This window comes from Ornithorhynchus anatinus, chromosome 15, assembly GCF_004115215.2.
Source record: "Ornithorhynchus anatinus isolate Pmale09 chromosome 15, mOrnAna1.pri.v4, whole genome shotgun sequence".
NCBI classification, from domain to species: domain Eukaryota; kingdom Metazoa; phylum Chordata; class Mammalia; order Monotremata; family Ornithorhynchidae; genus Ornithorhynchus; species Ornithorhynchus anatinus.
In genome coordinates, this window is record NC_041742.1 from 9,849,682 (window position 1) to 9,867,313 (window position 17,632).

At 44.9% G+C, this 17,632-nt stretch overlaps 1 protein-coding gene across 6 annotated transcripts in view; it reads right to left on the minus strand.

Annotated features, from left to right (window-relative positions):
- Positions 1-17,632, minus strand: part of B3GNTL1 (UDP-GlcNAc:betaGal beta-1,3-N-acetylglucosaminyltransferase like 1) — a 255,370-nt gene that overhangs the window by 212,218 nt on the left and 25,520 nt on the right. For all 6 annotated transcript variants that reach the window (XM_029080078.1, XM_029080079.2, XM_039914223.1 and 3 more), the window contains one exon: positions 9,339-9,404. In XM_029080078.1, the coding sequence (XP_028935911.1) occupies positions 9,339-9,404 (66 nt within the window). The remainder of the gene's footprint in view (positions 1-9,338; positions 9,405-17,632) is intronic.

Genomic DNA, 17,632 nt, shown 5'->3' on the forward strand with positions numbered 1-17,632 from the left:
ACAATCTTTACACAGACTTTCCTATAAAAGGGGAGCAAACTGGTTCTTTGTCATTCTCAACTACGTGGTCGCTCATCTGGGGGGGCATTGGCAAAATGGCTTAAAGCTGGCTCACAGAGCACTTCAGAAGAAGAAGAAGATGTTATTAAGGAAAGGAAACAGCAGCTCCAGAAGACACAAATCTCCCCACATAGCCGCCTCCAACCACACTGAGACAAGTCTACCTTGTTTGAGAGACTTTTTTGGCAAATGCCTGCTTTGGGGTCACGGATTTCTGGAGGCTGAAATAGCTGCCCCGGCCCCCACAAGAAAGAACGGATGAGGGGGAGCGTGGTTGGGAAGGCAGAATGGAATTCAGTGCGGAGGGGCGCTCTGTATTTACCTAAATGGTCCTGCACCCCAGGGACACCACGGCCTGGCCAGCGAAAGCCTTTCCAAACTGTGACCAGAGAGACAACAGACTTCCTTGGCCCGCTCAATGCCGTTATTAAAGTCCCATCGTGGCTGCCCACATGCTCAGCCCGTCCTTTGGCTCCTCTCTGGCGCTCGGTTCGCCGACAACATTTTTGGCCCCGTGAAGCATTCGATCATTCATTCAATTGTATTTAGCACTTGGGAGAGTATGATGCAACAATAAACAGACATTTTCCCTGCCCACAAGGAGCTTACTGTCTAGAGGGGGAGATGGACAACTAATAGAAATAAATGACAGATATGGGCGTAAGTGCTGTGGGGCTGGGACGGGGAGTAAGTAAAGGGAAAAGTCAGGGCGATGCAGAAGGAGGTGGCAGACGATGTCCTTGAGCCAAATGTAAAAAGTACAGAGAGGCTGCATCAAGTCTCTATTTATTGAGCGCTTATTGTGTGTAGAACTCCTCCACTAGACTGTAACTCACTTTGTGCAGGGTGTTTGTCTGTTTATTGTTGCACTGTAGTCTCCCAAGTGTTTAGTACAGTGCTGTCTTCATACGATAAGCACTCAATTAATGATTGACTGATGGACAGATTGAGCGCTTGGGAGAGAAGCAGTGTGGCCTACTGGAAAGAGCACAGGCCTGGGAGTCAGAAGAACTGAGTTCTAATTCAGCTCTGCTGCTGGTCTGCTGTGTGACCTTAGGCAAGTCACTTTGCTTCTCTAGCCTCAGGTTCCTCACGTGGGACAGGGACTGTGTCCAACCTGACTGTCTTATATCTATCCCAGCACTTAGTAAAGTCCCTGGCACAGAGTAAGGACTTAACAAATACCATTAAAAAAAAAAAGAGAATGTAAGGATATGGACTGTAAACTCACTGTGAGCACTGAATCAATCATATTTATTGAGTTCTTACTGTGGAACGGACTCACCAACTCCACTGCATTGTTGTAGTGTACTCTCCCAAGTGTTTGTACAGTGCTCTGCACCCAATAAGTGCTCAATAAATACAATGGATTGATATAAATGCTGTGGGGTGGATCTCAAGAGTTAAAGAGGTGTAGGTCCAAGTGCCTAAGCAATTCAGAGGGCAAATAGGGTAATACGCTGAGCTCCACGGTGAGATGACAGGTCATTTCCTCGCTCAACGGAGAGTTTACCAAGGCAAGCCAGTTGATATCTGTATAAATATTGATGTTGGAATCACTATCGCACTTCAAAATGCTCGTGCATTTATACTCACTCAACACCGAGGGCCTTGCACTCAGGGAGAAGGAGAAGTAAATGGGGATTCTGGAGCCACTGGTAAACTCCCTAAAGTCTAAACACAGTTCTAAGGCTGTCCCTGACCAACAAGCACTTTGACATTCTCCATTCATTCAGTCAATCGTATTTATTAAGCGCTCACCGTGTGCAGAGCACTGCACTGAGCACTTGGGAGAGTACAATACAACAATAAACAGATCATCTTTCGGAAACGTTACTCAGCACCGGTTTCCCTTCTCCTTAAACTGTCCAATGGGAGGCCCATCGCCCTTTGAATCGGAAATGTCTTTATCTTAGCTTCACGATCCTCACCAGCTTCCTATGTCTTGCATACCGCTTCTTCTAGCCCACTAATTCCCCAGCTGGCACTCTCCACTCAGTCAGTCAGACAGTCAGTCAGTCAGTCGTATTTACTGAGCACTTACTATGCACAGAACACTGGGCTAAGCCCTTGGGAGAGGATAATAGAACAATCTAAAAGACATCTTCTCTGCCCACAGTGAGCTGACAGTCTTCTCAAGACTCCCTCCCAACTGTATTCTACTCTTAACTGACCCACCTCTGACCCCTTGTTGATGCTCCCTATGAGTTCTAGAACCCCCTTCACCCTGCTCCCCCGAATCCCAGCTCTTCCCATCTTCAAAGCCTCCTAAAATCCCACCTCCTTCCGGATCCTTCCCCAATTAATTCCAACACCCCCAAGCTGTATGGACCCATCAGCTGCCTCTAGCCCTTACAGATCTATTTGTACAGCACCTGAATATGTCTCTACCATCGAACATTCACTTGACTTGTTCTGATTCCAAAGTTTAGTGAATACTTTTATTTCTGTCTCCTCAATTAGAGTCTAAACATCTGTAGGCAAAGAAGCACAAGTCTTGTACTCCAGGGGAACTTCCCTGAGTACATAATACAGTACACTGCACTTAATAAATACCATTACTGCTCCTTTTTTTTTTTTGGCATGGTATTGGTTAAGCATTTACTACGTGCCAGGGACTGTACTAAGCACTGGATTGGGTTCAAGTCAGTCAGTCAAGCGTATTCATTGAGTGCACACTGTTTGCAGAGCACTGGACTAAGCCCTCGGGACAGTATAACAACATAACAGACACATTCCCTCCCCACAGTGAATTTACAGACTAGAGGACTACAAACTAATCAGATTGGACACAGTCCATGCCCCACATGGAGCTCACGGAACTGAGGCACTGAGGAGTGAGGTGTCCTGCCTAAGGTCACACAGCAGACAATTGGCGGAGCCGGGATTAGAACCCAGGTCCTTCTGAATCCCAGGCCCGGGCTCTATCCATTAGACCACGCTACTTCTCAGTGAATGTCCCCGCCCCTCCAAACTGCCCTCTTCAAAGCCCTCCTGAGGGAATCCAGGGAAATCTCAGTCCCCGGTAACGAGGTACGACTGCCCACAGATGCGGATATCAATTACTTGTCCCTCCAAGAGAAGCTAATGCTCACCATATGGCAGATCCATCCATAGCCACTACAGTTGTAGCCTCCTATTAAAGTTTACCATTAACAACCAATTAATATAATGAAGAGGTGGCCATTTGAGAAAGGTTTTCGCTTTACGTTGGCTCTATTTGCATCATAAAATGCAGCCTAAAGGAGGAGGTCCCAATAACTACCAGAACACTGGCCTATCTAGTCTAGACGATGAACATAAAAGGAACTTTTACAGGTAATAAGCAATCAGAGCAGTGGCTTAGCATTTTTACTGAGCTGGGACAGAGCGGGCCAAAAATACCTCTTCAACAGGACAGAAGCTTTTCATCTCTGTCAAAAAGCCCGTGTTACTATTGACAGCCCATTATATGCATGGAGGAGCTTCCACAATGATGCGGTGGAAACGAGGAGCTGTGAAAATCATTCCTCCCTGCAGATACTAAAAGGAGCTAGCCCCTGAGGGTTTCCATGGGGACCGGGGTTTTCTTATGGACTCTACCACGGTCCTTCAAGTTGCAAGATGGCCAAACGGCCAGTGAGACGTTCTCAATGCGTGCGGGCGTGGCGAACAAGATCAGCGGGCGACTGGCAATCCCTCGCGCATCTTGGCAGGCGGAGATTGCCCCTGGCTGCGCTGTCGCATTTTTTTTTGAGGGCAGAAGATTAGGATAGGGCAGCTTGCCGTTCGCTTTGGCAAAGTCGGGCTGGTGGGCAGCCTCGGGAGAGAGCCGTCTCGGTGGAAGGAAAAGGCAGTCGATCGATCAGCGGAATTTATTGAGCGCTTACTGTATGCAGAGTGCGGTCCTAAGTTATTGGGAGTGGACAATAATAATAATGATAATAATAACGATGGTTTTTGTTAACTGCTTATGATGGGCCCAGAACTGTTCTAATCGCTGGGGTAGATACAAGGTAATCAGGCTGTCCCATGTGGGGCTCAGTCTTAATTCCCATTTTACAGATGAGGAGACTGAGGTACAGAGAAGTTAAGTGGCTTGCCCATGATCACGCAACCGACGGTGGCGGAGCCGGGATTAGAACCCACGTCCTCTGATTCCCAAGCCCGGGCTCTTTCCACTAAGCCATTCTGCTTCTCTAATACTGACAATGCAATACTTGGTAAACATGATCTCCTTACTCAACTCTACTGTACCGTACGTTTCTGTTATACTGTTAAACTGTACTCTCCCGAGTGCTTAGTACAGTGCTCTGCACACTGTAAGCACTCAATAAATACAACTGACTGCCTTTACTTTCCCAGCACTTAGTCCAGCGCTCTGCCCAAAGTAAACACTTGGCAAATATGATTGATTGATTACTAGCTGTGCAAAAAAGGAAGGGGCTCTGACTGTCAGTTCCTTGCGAGCAGGGATCGTGTCCTATCTTACCGTGCTCTCCCAAGGGCTTAGCACAGTGCTCGGCACCCAATCAGTGCTCGATAAATACCCTTGACTGACGACTGAGAATAAACTTCCAACTGCGGCTCAGCTGCATCTCATGAATCCATAATAGTTTCCGATACGGAAATAAAGTGGGGAGAAAGGGACCGGGGGTTCGTCTCAAAGAAAATGTCTCACGCCCACGCTATACAGTAAGTTGTAATTCAATTCCATCATCGGTCTTTCACGCGACTCCTTTCAGCGAAGACACTTCGCCGAATTGCCTGTGGTAATGTTGTGGTGTGGGCATATGCCTACGAGAATTAAGCTCAGACGACTCTATTCATTCCATTGACTGCATGGAGCGAGGTTTGGTTTACAGCTTCACTGAGGTAAAGTCTGTCCAATCATCTAGCTACTTCAAAGTGACATCCAAGCTTCACACAACCAACTAGCTGAGGTTCACGAAAAGACATCTACTGTGACTGAATTGTGAAATAATAGCTTGAGGCGTGTCGAATTTTGACCACGATCCAAAACTGCCGTTATCAGCCAAACTTCCTTCGTGTGAGCAAAATATTTTTCTGTGCTGTTCTTTTGTGAGGGGAAAAAGACACTCTACCCTTTGTTTCCCCAAGTTTTTTCATTTCTTTTTAAGGTATTTGTTAAGCACTTATTATGTGTCAAACAGTGTTCTCAGCGCTTGGGTAGGTATGAGTTAATCAACTCAGACACAGTCTCTGTCCCACATGGCGTTCCCAGTCTAACCAGGAGGGAGAACAGGTATTTAATCACCATTTTACAGCTGAGGAAACTTGAGGAACACAGGAATTAAGTGACTTGCCCAGGGTGACACAGCAAGGAATTGGCAGAGCTGGGATCAGAAACCAGGTCCTTGAACTCCCAGGCCCAAGCCCTTTCCACTAAGCCATGTTTGATTCACAGAGCTGCTACAAACAAGTGATAGTTCACTGTACTTAATTGATTTGTTAATATCTTTAAAATAATAAAATGGTAATGTGGCTTAGTGGAAAGAGCACGGCACTGAGATAAGAAACCTGGGTTTTCTTCCAGGCTCTGCCACCTGCCTGCTGTGTGACCTTGGGCAAGTCACTTCACATCTCTCTGTCTGTTTTCTCTGTGTCTGTTTCCCCATCTCCAAATGAGGATTCAATATATGTTCTCCCTCCCTCCCTCTGAGCCCTATGAGGAGCAGAGAGCGCTTAGTACAGTGCTTTGCAAACAGTGAGCTCCCTGTGGGACAGAGACTGTGTCTGACCTGAATATCTTGTATCTACCCCAGCATTCAGTACAGTGTTTGGCCCACAGTAAGCACTTAACAGATATTACTCATATTGGGATGTCTCTCCACTCAAACTACTCTGTCCAGATTTTGAGAAGTGGATAGAGTCAGAGCATCAGAAGCTCGTGGGTTCTAATCCCGGCTCTGCCATTTGTCTGCTGTGTGAACTCGGCAATTCACTTCACTTCTCTGGGCCTCAGTTATCTCATCTGTAAAATGGGGATTAAGACTGTGAGCCTTATGTGGGAGAGGGACTATGTCCAAGCTAATTGTCCTGTGCTTAGGACAGTGTTTGGCACCCAGACTTATTCCCCATTTTACAGATGAGGCAACTGAGGCACAGAGAAGTTGAAGTGACTTGCCCGAGGTCACACAGCAGACAAGTGGCGGATCTGGGATTAAAACCCGGATTCTGAATCCCAGGCCCATGTTCTGTCCACTAGGCCATGCTGCTTCAGTAATGCCCAGATCACATTTCTAAAATGTCACCCAATGCAAGTCTTTCTGCTCCCCAAAAACACCTTCCTCCACAGCCAACAGAAGGGCCTGACTGGTGAAGTGACAGTTGTGACCCTCGAATATCTGAACAATGGCATATTTTTCTGACGCACAATGTTTTCAGGGGCACAACAGTCGACTTCCTCCCTTCCCTGCAGGGCAAGACATGAAGTGGGGATATGTTTAAAAATAACCTACTGCCCTCTGGAGTCCCAGGCTGCAGGGAGGGGAGGGGATGCCTGGGTCCCATTTATGAAGGCCCTTCATCCCAGGATTGCACTGCCAAATCAGAAATGGAACTGGGGCATCTCCTCTCAGATACAAAGAATAAAAGGACAAAAATCAGTTATATGCCATGGTCAGTACTGATCCTTTCTGGGGACAGGGGAGAGGAAGGGAGAGAGACAGAGAGAGAGAGAGAGAAAGATAGAGAGAAAGAGTGGAGATAGAGAAAGAAAGAGAAAGAAAAGAAAAGGTAAGCGAAAGAAAGAGAGACAGAGAGAGAGAAAGAGAAAGACAGAGAGAGAGAGAGAGAAAGAAAGAAAGAGAAAGAAAGAGAAAAAGAGAAAGAGAAAAAAGAGAAAGAGAGAGAGAGAGAAAGAGAGAGAGAGAGAGAAAGAGATAGAAAGTAATAGAGAGAGAAAAAGGGAGGAGAGAAGGAAACAAGAGAAAGAGAGGAAGGAAGGAAAAGGGAGAAGGCAGGTGTGTCTCTGTCCCCTCCATACAGTCAAGAATCTAACAGAACCCTAAACCTACTCAATAGTGTTCTTCTGCTTCCACCACACAAGGCCAAAGTACCGCGTTCGCTTGGTTTGGCCACTTCAAAATCGTTCGTAGGTCCAGAGCAGGCCGACCTAATTTCCTACGTCACGGTCTCAGGAGTGAGTCTTGAATTGTGCGTGACAATGTGGGTCGGAAAGAAACGTCCCCCTCTTTCCCCAGCAGTCCGCTTCCATTTCCTGAGCATAACAGGAGGTAACAACACACCATCAATCCCGACCCTTAAGCTGGCCTCGTCTGGGCCGCCCTCCCAGAGATGGCGGAAGGATCGATGAGGGTCGCCCTGGTCCGTCGACACATATGTTTCCACTCTACCTTTTGGTCTCTCCAGTTGTTAGGGAATTAGGGAACATTCGTCAGATACCTGAGCCCTTTAAAAGTCAGTGTGCCTGGGGAATCTGAAGCAAAGCCTTTGCAGGGTCTGAATGAGTTCAGCCAGAACCGAAGACCACCATACGTGGGGCTTTGTGAGCGTGGGACAGAACTCAGTTTCCCCAGATCTTAACAGTGGAGAAGCAGCGTGGCCTAGTGAAAGGAGCAGGGGCCTGGGAGGCAGAGGCCCTAAATTCTAATCCTGCCTCTGGATGGCTTGCTGGGCAAGCCACTTCGCTTCTCTGGCTTCAGTTTCCTCAACTCCAAAATGGAGATTCAATGCTACCCCCTCCTACTTAGACTATGAGCCCCATGTGGGTCAGAGACTGTGTCCAACCTAATAAATTTGAGTCAACCCCAGTGCTTACAACAGTGAGTGACACATAGTAAGCGCTTAAACAAATACCCTAAAACAAATGGAGCTGATCACATTGTGCTGAATTCCAGGGTCTCTAGTTCTTAGAGGTGAAACTTAAGGACAATCATTTTGCCCCAAGGCTATCTGCTTTTATTTACACTCCACCCACCTCATTCTAAGTCTGAGAAGTCTTCACCAGACATTCAATACTTCTTAGTCTGCAGAAAACAATTCAAGGAGCCCTGAAACACCCAGGTGTGTTGAAGACAGAAGCAGTGGATAGAGCCGGGCCTGGGAGGCAGGACTGAGGTTTGAATCCCGCTCCGCCAACTCATCTGCTGTGTGACCTTGGACAAATTGCTTCACTTCTCCAAGCCTCAGTTACCACATCTATAAAATGGGGATTAAGACTGTGAGCCCCATGTGGGAAAGGGTCTGTGTCCAAACTGCTATGCTTCTATCTCCCCCATACCAACATTATTATTATTATTAGTACATAGTAAGCGCTTAACAAATATAACAATAGCAAAAAAAGAATACACTCCAAATATTCCTGAGCCAAACAGAGCGTTTAGACTCTCATAAGTTGGTTTTGTTTCAAAGCCCCTAGCTTCTGGGCCAGATAAAGTCAAATGGCCTTGGGTTTTTAAGAAAACTCTGCGTGCCATCAGGAATTTTATCTTTTGGAAGCCTGTGTCACTTCTGAGTCCATTTTGCGAAGCCATTTATCACACAGTGATTCAACAGAAAAGGAAACTTCCTAAGTTAGTCATAACACCTTGGACAAAATTGGTGTTTTTCATCAGAGTTGTTTCTCCACGCTCCAAAATAAAGGGGCCCCAGATCTAAGAAAGAACCCACAATCCTTGTGATGACCTTCATTGCTTTAATGCATGTACATTGGTAGTCACCCCGTAGCTTAAAAAACCATGAATTTGGCTCAATAGATACATTTATAGCAATGGAATAAAGGATACTTGTTCTAGTGAAGACTACTTTCCCTCAGAGCCAATTACGACAAAAACAAATGTCAAATTTAATCACAGGCTTGAGCAATCGTTTTTGTAATAAGCCGTGGGTTCTGCCGCTTGAAGTATAATAAACACTGAATGCAGTTATTTCAACCCTGCTGTTAAATGGTAGTGTAGAACCTGGTATCTCTAGACCTTTTCACTCCACGGAGCATATTTCATTCCGAGTATTCTAGTTCCAAACGACCTGCTCCAAAGCTACCTTCGAGGCCACCTTGGAACCTATTTGGAACCAAGTAAACCTGGGCCCCAAAGGATCAAAAGTTTTCTTTTCCAAGGAGAAAGTCGAAACAAAGAAATGGCTTCAGGCCCATCTTAAGGAAGTCAAATTTCACAAAAGAAACTCTTCCGCTACATTGCCCGGACCAGCCCTGCGTGGAAACGTTCTGATCTCCTCAGAGGAACGTAATCGAAAATCTTGACGGAAGGAAAATCCAGGGTCCGGTAGGGGAGGAGGGGAGAGAGAGTACTCACGCTGTTTGGGTGCTGGATGGCAGCTTCGTGCTGTAATCTGACTCTCTGAGGCAGCATCACGTCATCCTGCAATCAAACGGACACCGTTAGTGCCCATGGAAAGAAGTCGGGTAACTACTCTTTGACACCACCAGCTCCGCCCGCCTGATGAACTACTATTTCTCTGGACGCTTACAGAAGTCTCAAAGGATTCGAAGCCAATGTTGCAAATTCATTCAACATTCAATCGTATTTATTGAGTGCTTACTGTGTGCAGAGCACTGTACTACATGCTTGGAAAGTACAATTCCGAATAGGGAAAGTCCTTGGGGTCCTGTCTTTTGACGGGGATGGGAATCTGGAGACCCGAGTCCTGATCCCAACCCTGTCCCCTTGCCTGCTGTGTGACCTTGGCAAGCCACTTGTTTTCTCTGGACCTCAGTTTCTTCATCTGTAAAGCGAGGATGAAATACCCGTTCACCCCTCCCTCTTAGACCATGACCCCCACCCAGGATAGGGTCTGTGTCGGGTAGAAATGTATTTACCCCTGGGTTTAGCACATGCTGAGTGCTTAACAAATATCAAAATTATGATTATTACTGCCCTCTGATTACAAAATAGGCAACACGGTGAGAAGCAGTGTGGTCTAGTTGAAAGAACCCAGGCCTGGGAGTCAGTGGACATGGGTTCTAATTCCAGGTTCTCCATTTGTCTGCTGTGTGACCTCGAGCAAGTCGCTTCACTTCTCTGTGCCTCAGTTACTTCATCTATAAAATGGGGATAAAGACTGTGAGCCCTATGGGGGCAGGGAGCTGTGTCCAGCTCGATTATCTTGTATCTACCCCAGTGCTTAGTACAGTGCCTGGACAGGTAAGTGCTTAATCAACATGACCCCCCAAAAAATTTTTAATAATCCACTTCAGAGGTTCAAAGGTGATGATGATGGTACTCATTAGGCACTTCCTACGTGCCAAGCACTGTTCTAAGCAGTGGGGTCGGTACAAGTTAATCAGGTCGGACGCAGTCCCTGACCCACATGGGGCTCACAGTCTAAGCAAAAAGAATAAGAATGTGTCATCTTCCCGCTCTACCAATCTGACCCTGTAAGATGGGAATGGACTATTCATAAATCCTGTTTGCTACAACCTTCAGAGACAAGGATTCCTAAAAAACATGTTTAACCGCTGTGATCAAAGACCTCCTTCCACCAATTGAAGCTAAGACAGCCCAAGGCTGGCGAAACCCAATGCTTGTATTTGTTTTTAAAGTGTCATTTGACTGCAAGTGAAGCAGTGTATCAGCCCTTAATTGTGAAGAAAATTAGATGTAAGATCCAGTGTCAATAGTGTATATATCACATTGCTAGACCCAATAAACAGCGGTTGAAAGCTGTTTTCCGGCCAGGGTGAATGACGGTGGAAAATCCAACTTCTTGAAAGAGTTTCAAAATCTTCCAGAGAGTAAGCTTCAAAATTAAAAGGGTAAACATTCCACAGGTGGTGGATTAGTAGTATTAATAGTATTTATTAAACACCGACTGGGCGTGTTTTACTATACGCTATACTAAGTTCGGGCGGGGGAAAGAAATACGACTGAGGAGAGGGGTTCAGGGTCTAAAGAAAAACGGGGAGAGGTCTGGCAGAATTGCTAAAACACTGAAATCTCTACAAATGACAAGGACAAAGATAAATTCAAAAAGGAGCAATAGCAGATGGTGTGACGAGAGGAGAAGATATTCAGGCATCTTCTACTTCAAGGGGCAGAAAAGTTTGAGGGCAGAAGAGTCAAACACAATGAAACCTCTAAACCGTTGGCAATACCACCACCAATAACCAAGCAATCAAATCAAAGGTATTTATTGAGCGCTGACTGGGTGCAGAGCACTGAACTAAGCACTTGGAAGAGTCCAAGCCATCAGAGCTGGTAGATAAAATCTCTGTCCACGAGAAGCTTAGTCTAAAGGAGAGTCAGACATTAATATAAATCCAAAATAAGGAAAATGGGAGAAAAGAGAGACCTGTGTGGTACAGGGATTGAGTCCAATCTGCTTATCTTGTATCCATCCCAGCGCTTAGTACACAGTGCTTAAGAAATACCACAGTTATTATTATCATTATTTTAATTTTCATTATGTACATAAGAGCTGTGGGGCTGGAACTAGGACAGATATCAAGTGTTTCAATGTATGAATGATTCAGTATAGGTTCTCTCTCCCCTATAGACCACGAGCCCAAGGTAGTATCTGGTACATGTCCGGTCTACCTGGTATCTACCCCAATGCTCAAAATACAATGCTTGGCACATAAAAAGCACTTAACAGATACCACGATCATTATTATTAGGCGCTGCTCTTCCTCCATCTGTTCCTCTCCTACCTGGCTGGCTCCAAGCAAGAGTGTGTTGACTCCACACTCCAAGCCAGTGAGGAGACAGTGAGAAACCATCCAAGGTGTCCCAAGTTGCCCCTCGTGGGCACCAAACAACTGGAGTTTTCCCAGAAACCCGAGGGGCTGGTGCTGCCTTCAGTCCAAGAGCTTCTGCTGCTGTTACTTTGAACAAACAACCCCGTATCTCCGATCCCATCTGAGAAGTAATAAATCTTCCAGGATCCAAGCCTCTTGCCAAGCTTGATCCTATCAAACCGCAAACCCCAGACTCAATCACATGGGCTTTTGAAAGACCAACTATTTATCTCTACCACGAAACCTAATTAACCTTTGAACAGTCACCATGGGTTAATAAATATAAGGCCGAATGGTGATACCGATCATCTAACTCCAATGATCCACTAGTTAGAATTTCCCACACGGGGGGCTTGGCGTCAAAATATAGTCAAGAACCATATGGTACCAACAAGCCCAACTCTCAGGGCCCAAAGCCCTGTGAAGAAGAAAGAAGAATTGCTCACCTCCAGAAGATATCTGTAAACCCAGAGAGCAGTTTGGCCTAGCAGACAGAGCCCAGGCCCGAGAGTCAGAAAGACATGAGTTCTAATCCCGACTCCTCCACTTGTCTCCTGTGTGACCTGGAGTAACTCACTTCACTTCTCTGATCCTCAGTTGCCTCATCTGGAAAATGGGGATTAAGGCCATGAGCCCCAAGTGACACATGGACTGTATCCAACCTGATTACCTCGTATCTGCTCCAAGGCTTAATTCGGTGCCTGGAACATTATAACGATAATAATAATGATGGCATTTGTTAAGTGCTTACTATAGAGAAGCAGCATGGCTCAGTGGAAAGAGCTCAGGCTTGGGAGTCAGAGGTCATGGGTTTGACTCCCGGCTCTGCCACGTCTCAGTTGTGTGACTGTGGGCAAGTCACTTAAATTTTCTGTGCCTCTGTTACCTCATCTGTAAAATGGGGATTAACTGTTCACGTGGGACAACCTGATTACCCTGTATCTACCCCAGTGCTCAAAACAGTGCTCTGCACATAGTAAGTGCTTAACAAATACCAACATTATTATTTATTATATGCCAAGCATTGTTCTTAACGATGGGATAGATACAAGGTTTATCAAGTTGTCCCACCTGGGGCTCTCAGTCTTAATCCCCATTTTACAGATGAGGTCAGAGGCACAGAAAAGTGAAGTGACTTGCCCAGAGTCACACAGCTGATAAGTGGCGGAGCCGGGATTAGAATCCACAATTTCCCAGGCTCTCTCCACTAAACCACGCTGCTTCTCAAACATAGTAGCGCTTAACAAATACTATAAAAAAGGCAAACAAACAAAAACAAAGATAATTCCTAGAGAACTTTGCCAGCCTGTTTATAATTTCCAGGACCATGAGAGTAGTAGTAATTGCATTTATTAAGCGCTTTAGAATTCAGAGCCCTGTTTTAAGCACTGGGAGAAAATACATTATTGAGAATTAGATCCAGTTTCTGTCCCTCAGGGGCTCACAATCCCAGAATAAGTCCCCTTCTCTCTGCTCCCGCCTCTTCCCTTCCTATCGCCATGACTCGCTCCCTTTGCTCTACCCCCTCCCCACCCCACAGCACTTGTATATATATGTATATATTTATACTTATAATTCTATTATTAATGATGTGGAGACATCTATAATTCTATTTATTTATAATGATGCTACCGACACTTGTTCACTTGTTTTGATGTCTGTCTCCCCGCTTCTAGACTGTGAGCCCATTACAGGCAGGGATTGTCTCTATTTCTTGCTGAATTGTACTTACCAAGCGCTTAGTACACTGCTCTGCACACAGGAAGTGCTCAATAAATACAACTGAATGAATGAAGACAAAGGGTCTTCCCACTCTTCCATGACAAGCACAGCTCAGATAAGGCATTGAGATTCTGCTGAGCCCCAGCAATTCTAACAGATAACTATCATTTTCAACAAGTTTCTTGAAACAAAACCGTGATTGAGGAATTCCAGAAAATGCTTCTGAGCCAATCCTACATGCATTCTTTAGCTTAAATGACCACATATTTAACAGCTACTTTGCTTTAGTTTGGTTACAATAACTACAGTGTTCAGAAAGATTTTTTTTTAAAACAAAAAGGCAATGATTTTAAAGGCTGACATGAAGAAGAGATCCTGCTCTTGCCAGATAATTCTATTTTAAATCTCCCATTTCACCAGCCTTTTCTGCAAAGATTTGACAAGGAAAAATCTAAAACAAAGCTGATTTTAAGATGTTACCAGACTGTAAGCTTCCTGGGGGCAGGAAACACTCCGAGTGGCTTACCACAGTGCTCTGCACACAATTAATATGATTGAATGATTAGCATTTAAAGCTCAGCTTCCCAATTTGGAAGGAGCATGGCTCAGTGGAAAGAGCACAGGCTTGGGAGTCAGAGGACGTGGGTTCTAATCCTGACTCCGCCTCTTGTCTGCTGTGTGACCTTGGGAAAGCCACTTAACTTCTGTGTGCTTCAGTCACCTCCTCTGTAAAATGGGGATTAAGACCGTGAGCCCCATGTGGGACAAGCTGATTGCCTGGTATCTACCCAGCGCTTAGAAAAGGGCTTGGCACATAGTAAGCGCATAACAAATACCATCATTATTATTATTTCAAAGAGTTCAAATCCCTTACTAAAATTAAATTTTTGAAAGTACACTGCGATACTGCCCGCTTGCACAAAGTTAGAATAAACTGCATTCTTTTCGCCTTTCCCGTGAGCTGTGAAGAGAAGCTATCAGTCAATTACTGTGCTCCTTCTCCGGACAAAGCACTGAACTAAACACTGGGGCCACTACTGCTCCATTATCTACCACAGCACTTACTAGTGCTTAACAAATACCACAGTAATAATAAAAATGGTAATTATTATTGGTAATAACTGATGTCGATGACATGCCCATAATGAAAGCTCTCCCTTCCATGACTCAACCGAGAAAATGACTGACAATCTTTCCACTGACAAACTCAAGAAAAGCAGAGCAGCTATTAATAGTCTGCTTTAGAGGTGCCAAGGCACCTCTGATGCAAACACATTAAACAGTAATACGCAAACTATCCATCCAAAACTAGAACATTATAATAGGCGTTCAATATAACCAGTATTTAGGGATTATGTACGATACACATAACTTCCCGAAAACATTTTTTCCTTTATCTGTAAGAAGGGGATTCAATCTCTGTCCCCCTCATACTTAGAGTGTGAGCCCTGTGTGGGACAGGGACTGTGTCTGGCCGGATAACCTGTATCTTCCCCAGTGCACAATACAGGCTTTGAGGCAGAGTAAACGTTTAACAAATACCTCAATTATTACTTGTCCTAATAATCCCAAATTCATTTGAATTGTGGAAACTATGTGCTAAAAGATGGAAGAATAAAGAGGTCCTCTATTCCACCCAGAAAGTCAACAGGGAGCTCTAAGCATGGCTTAGTAGAAGGAGTGTGGGCTTGGGAGTCAGAGGACCTGGTTCTAATCCCCGCTCTGCCACTTGTCTGCTGGGTGACCTTGGGCAAGTCACTTAACTTCTCTGTGCCTCAGTTCCCTCATCTGGAAAATGGGGATTAAGACTGTGAGCCCCTCGTGGAACTATCTGAGCTAAGGTAGGAGGGGCTGAGCTGATTGAGTACTTTAAAGCCAATGGTGACGTGATTCTGTTTGATGCGGAGGTGGATGGTCAGCCTTTGGAGGTTCTTGAGGAGTGGGGAGATATGGACTGAACGCTTTTGTACAAAAATAATCCAGGCAGCAGAGTGAAGTAGGGGAAAGAAGTGGGGAGAGGCAGGAGGTTGACAGAGTCATCAGGGTGGGATAGGATAAGTGGTTGGAACAGTGTCGTAGCAGTTTGGATGGAGAAGAAAGGGCAGGTTTTAGCCATGTTGTGAGTGTACATGTGGTGAAGGAAAGGGAAAGAGAGAAGTATGGAAGAGGGAGAAAAGGAGAAAGAGAGAGGGTGACAGAAGGAGAGAGATATTAAAGTACAAAGTCTACATTCCAAGAGGTTATCCCAAGGTGGATCTGTTTCAGCAATCTTTTCTTCCACAACTAGGGTGGGTTCAAAATTCACCAGCATTTATTGGCCCTAATTTAGCCAGTCTTCTTGGGCCGGCCCAAATTCCATGATAATAACCGCTTAAAAATCCTGCCTGGCTTCCTAAAAACCAAGTCCAAATAGTAACCTATTAAAGGCAAATCATTCTTTCCTTTTGGATCAGAGATCATTTCTGAATGTAGAAGGTCTTGTTCTCTTAGGGTAGAGTATTCAAAATTGAACTGCAGAGATACACAATCGTTTTCTTAGCCGTTTGACATTTTACACCTGATTTTCAAATTGTGTGATTGGTCGAGAAGCAAGGGGACTTCCATTTTGTTATGAGGGAGAAAGGGGAAAAAGCTGTTCAGTAATCTCTCAGCTAATCTTTGAACACTGAAATTCCTTGAGGGGATTCTATTATGTTTTCTCAAGTGTTCGTTACAGAGCTCTGCACACAGAAGAAGCCAAAGAAATGTGATGGATTGATTGGCTTTATTTTTTCTAATGGTGTTTGTTAAGCACTTATTATGTGATAAGCACTGGGATAGATATAAACTATTCAGGTTGGACACACTCTCTATCTCACAAGGGGCTCACAGTCTTAATCCCCAATTCACAGATGAGGTAACTGAGGCCCAGAGACATTAAGTGCCGGGCACATAAGAGGTGCTTTTTAAAAATGCCATTTTTAAAAAAGGGGACTCCTTTCTTTATAATATTCAGAAAACATTCAAATGAAATTTGAAAATTTAAAAAGCATACTGTGTTTTTTCAAGGTGGGGTTGGGGGTGGAGAAGGAACTTAAAACTCAAGTTCTAACTATTTTAGGTCTTACCCTGGAAACTTATTTCCTCCCAAGTTACCAAAGGCTTGGGCTCACCTTGAATAACATTCCGCAGTGCTCACTCTTCCCGGATTTTCAGCGGGATAGCCTCAAGTTCAATGTGACTGAGTGTAAATCACTGTCAAATGGATCTCAAAGTCAGGAAGGTCAACCCCTTCCTTCAGATTTCGAGGCTTGAAAGAGTGAAAATATTTTATAGCTCATTAACACCTTGAGCCCTAGCCCCATTAAAAGAAAAGGCCTCCCTTTTAATGGCAGTTAAAGAGGAACTGGGCTGGCCAAAAATAACAAGTTACGAGGACTGTAAAAAATAAAAAAAAAACAAATGGCTGCTGTGTGCTTAATTGAAAACTAACTTTAAGGCTGGAAAGTCAAAAGCACTCCATCAAACACAGAGAGCTCAGAGTCTCATGCCCTCTACCCAGAGCCCAGATTAGGCTTCATTGTGATATTCGCGTTGTTCGGAATTCAAGAAGAAACAACCACAACGTTCACGGAAACTTGAGGGTCCACTCCGTGTCTAACAGAAATGGGAATGTGGTGTATTTTTTTTAAGCTGAAAGGAAGGAGGTTCTTCGCTTTTTGGTGAGGCTTTAGTTGTTGGAAGCGACGTGCCGACTGGAGGTGAAAGTCAAGGTGTCAAAACCCACAGAACCAACGTTCGGCAAGATCTTCCACTTATAACCTCACCTGCTTTGCCTATAAAATGGGGTTGGGACTCCCAACCCATTTGTTAGGTGCTTTATGATACCTAGATGAAAAGTGGGGTGTAATTAAAGGGGAAATCAGCTGAGGCCCATGAAACTTTCATAGACTTTCTGGATCCCTCCCTGCCTGCCCTGTTCCCTCCTGGGTTTTGATTTTTTGGTTTCTTTGTAATGGCATTTGTTAAGCGCTTACTATGTGCCAGGCACTGTTTTAAGCGCTGGGGTAGATGCACTTAATCAGGTCAGACAGAGTCCCTCTCTCACGTAGGGTTCAGAGACATTCATTCAATCATATTTATTGAGCGCTT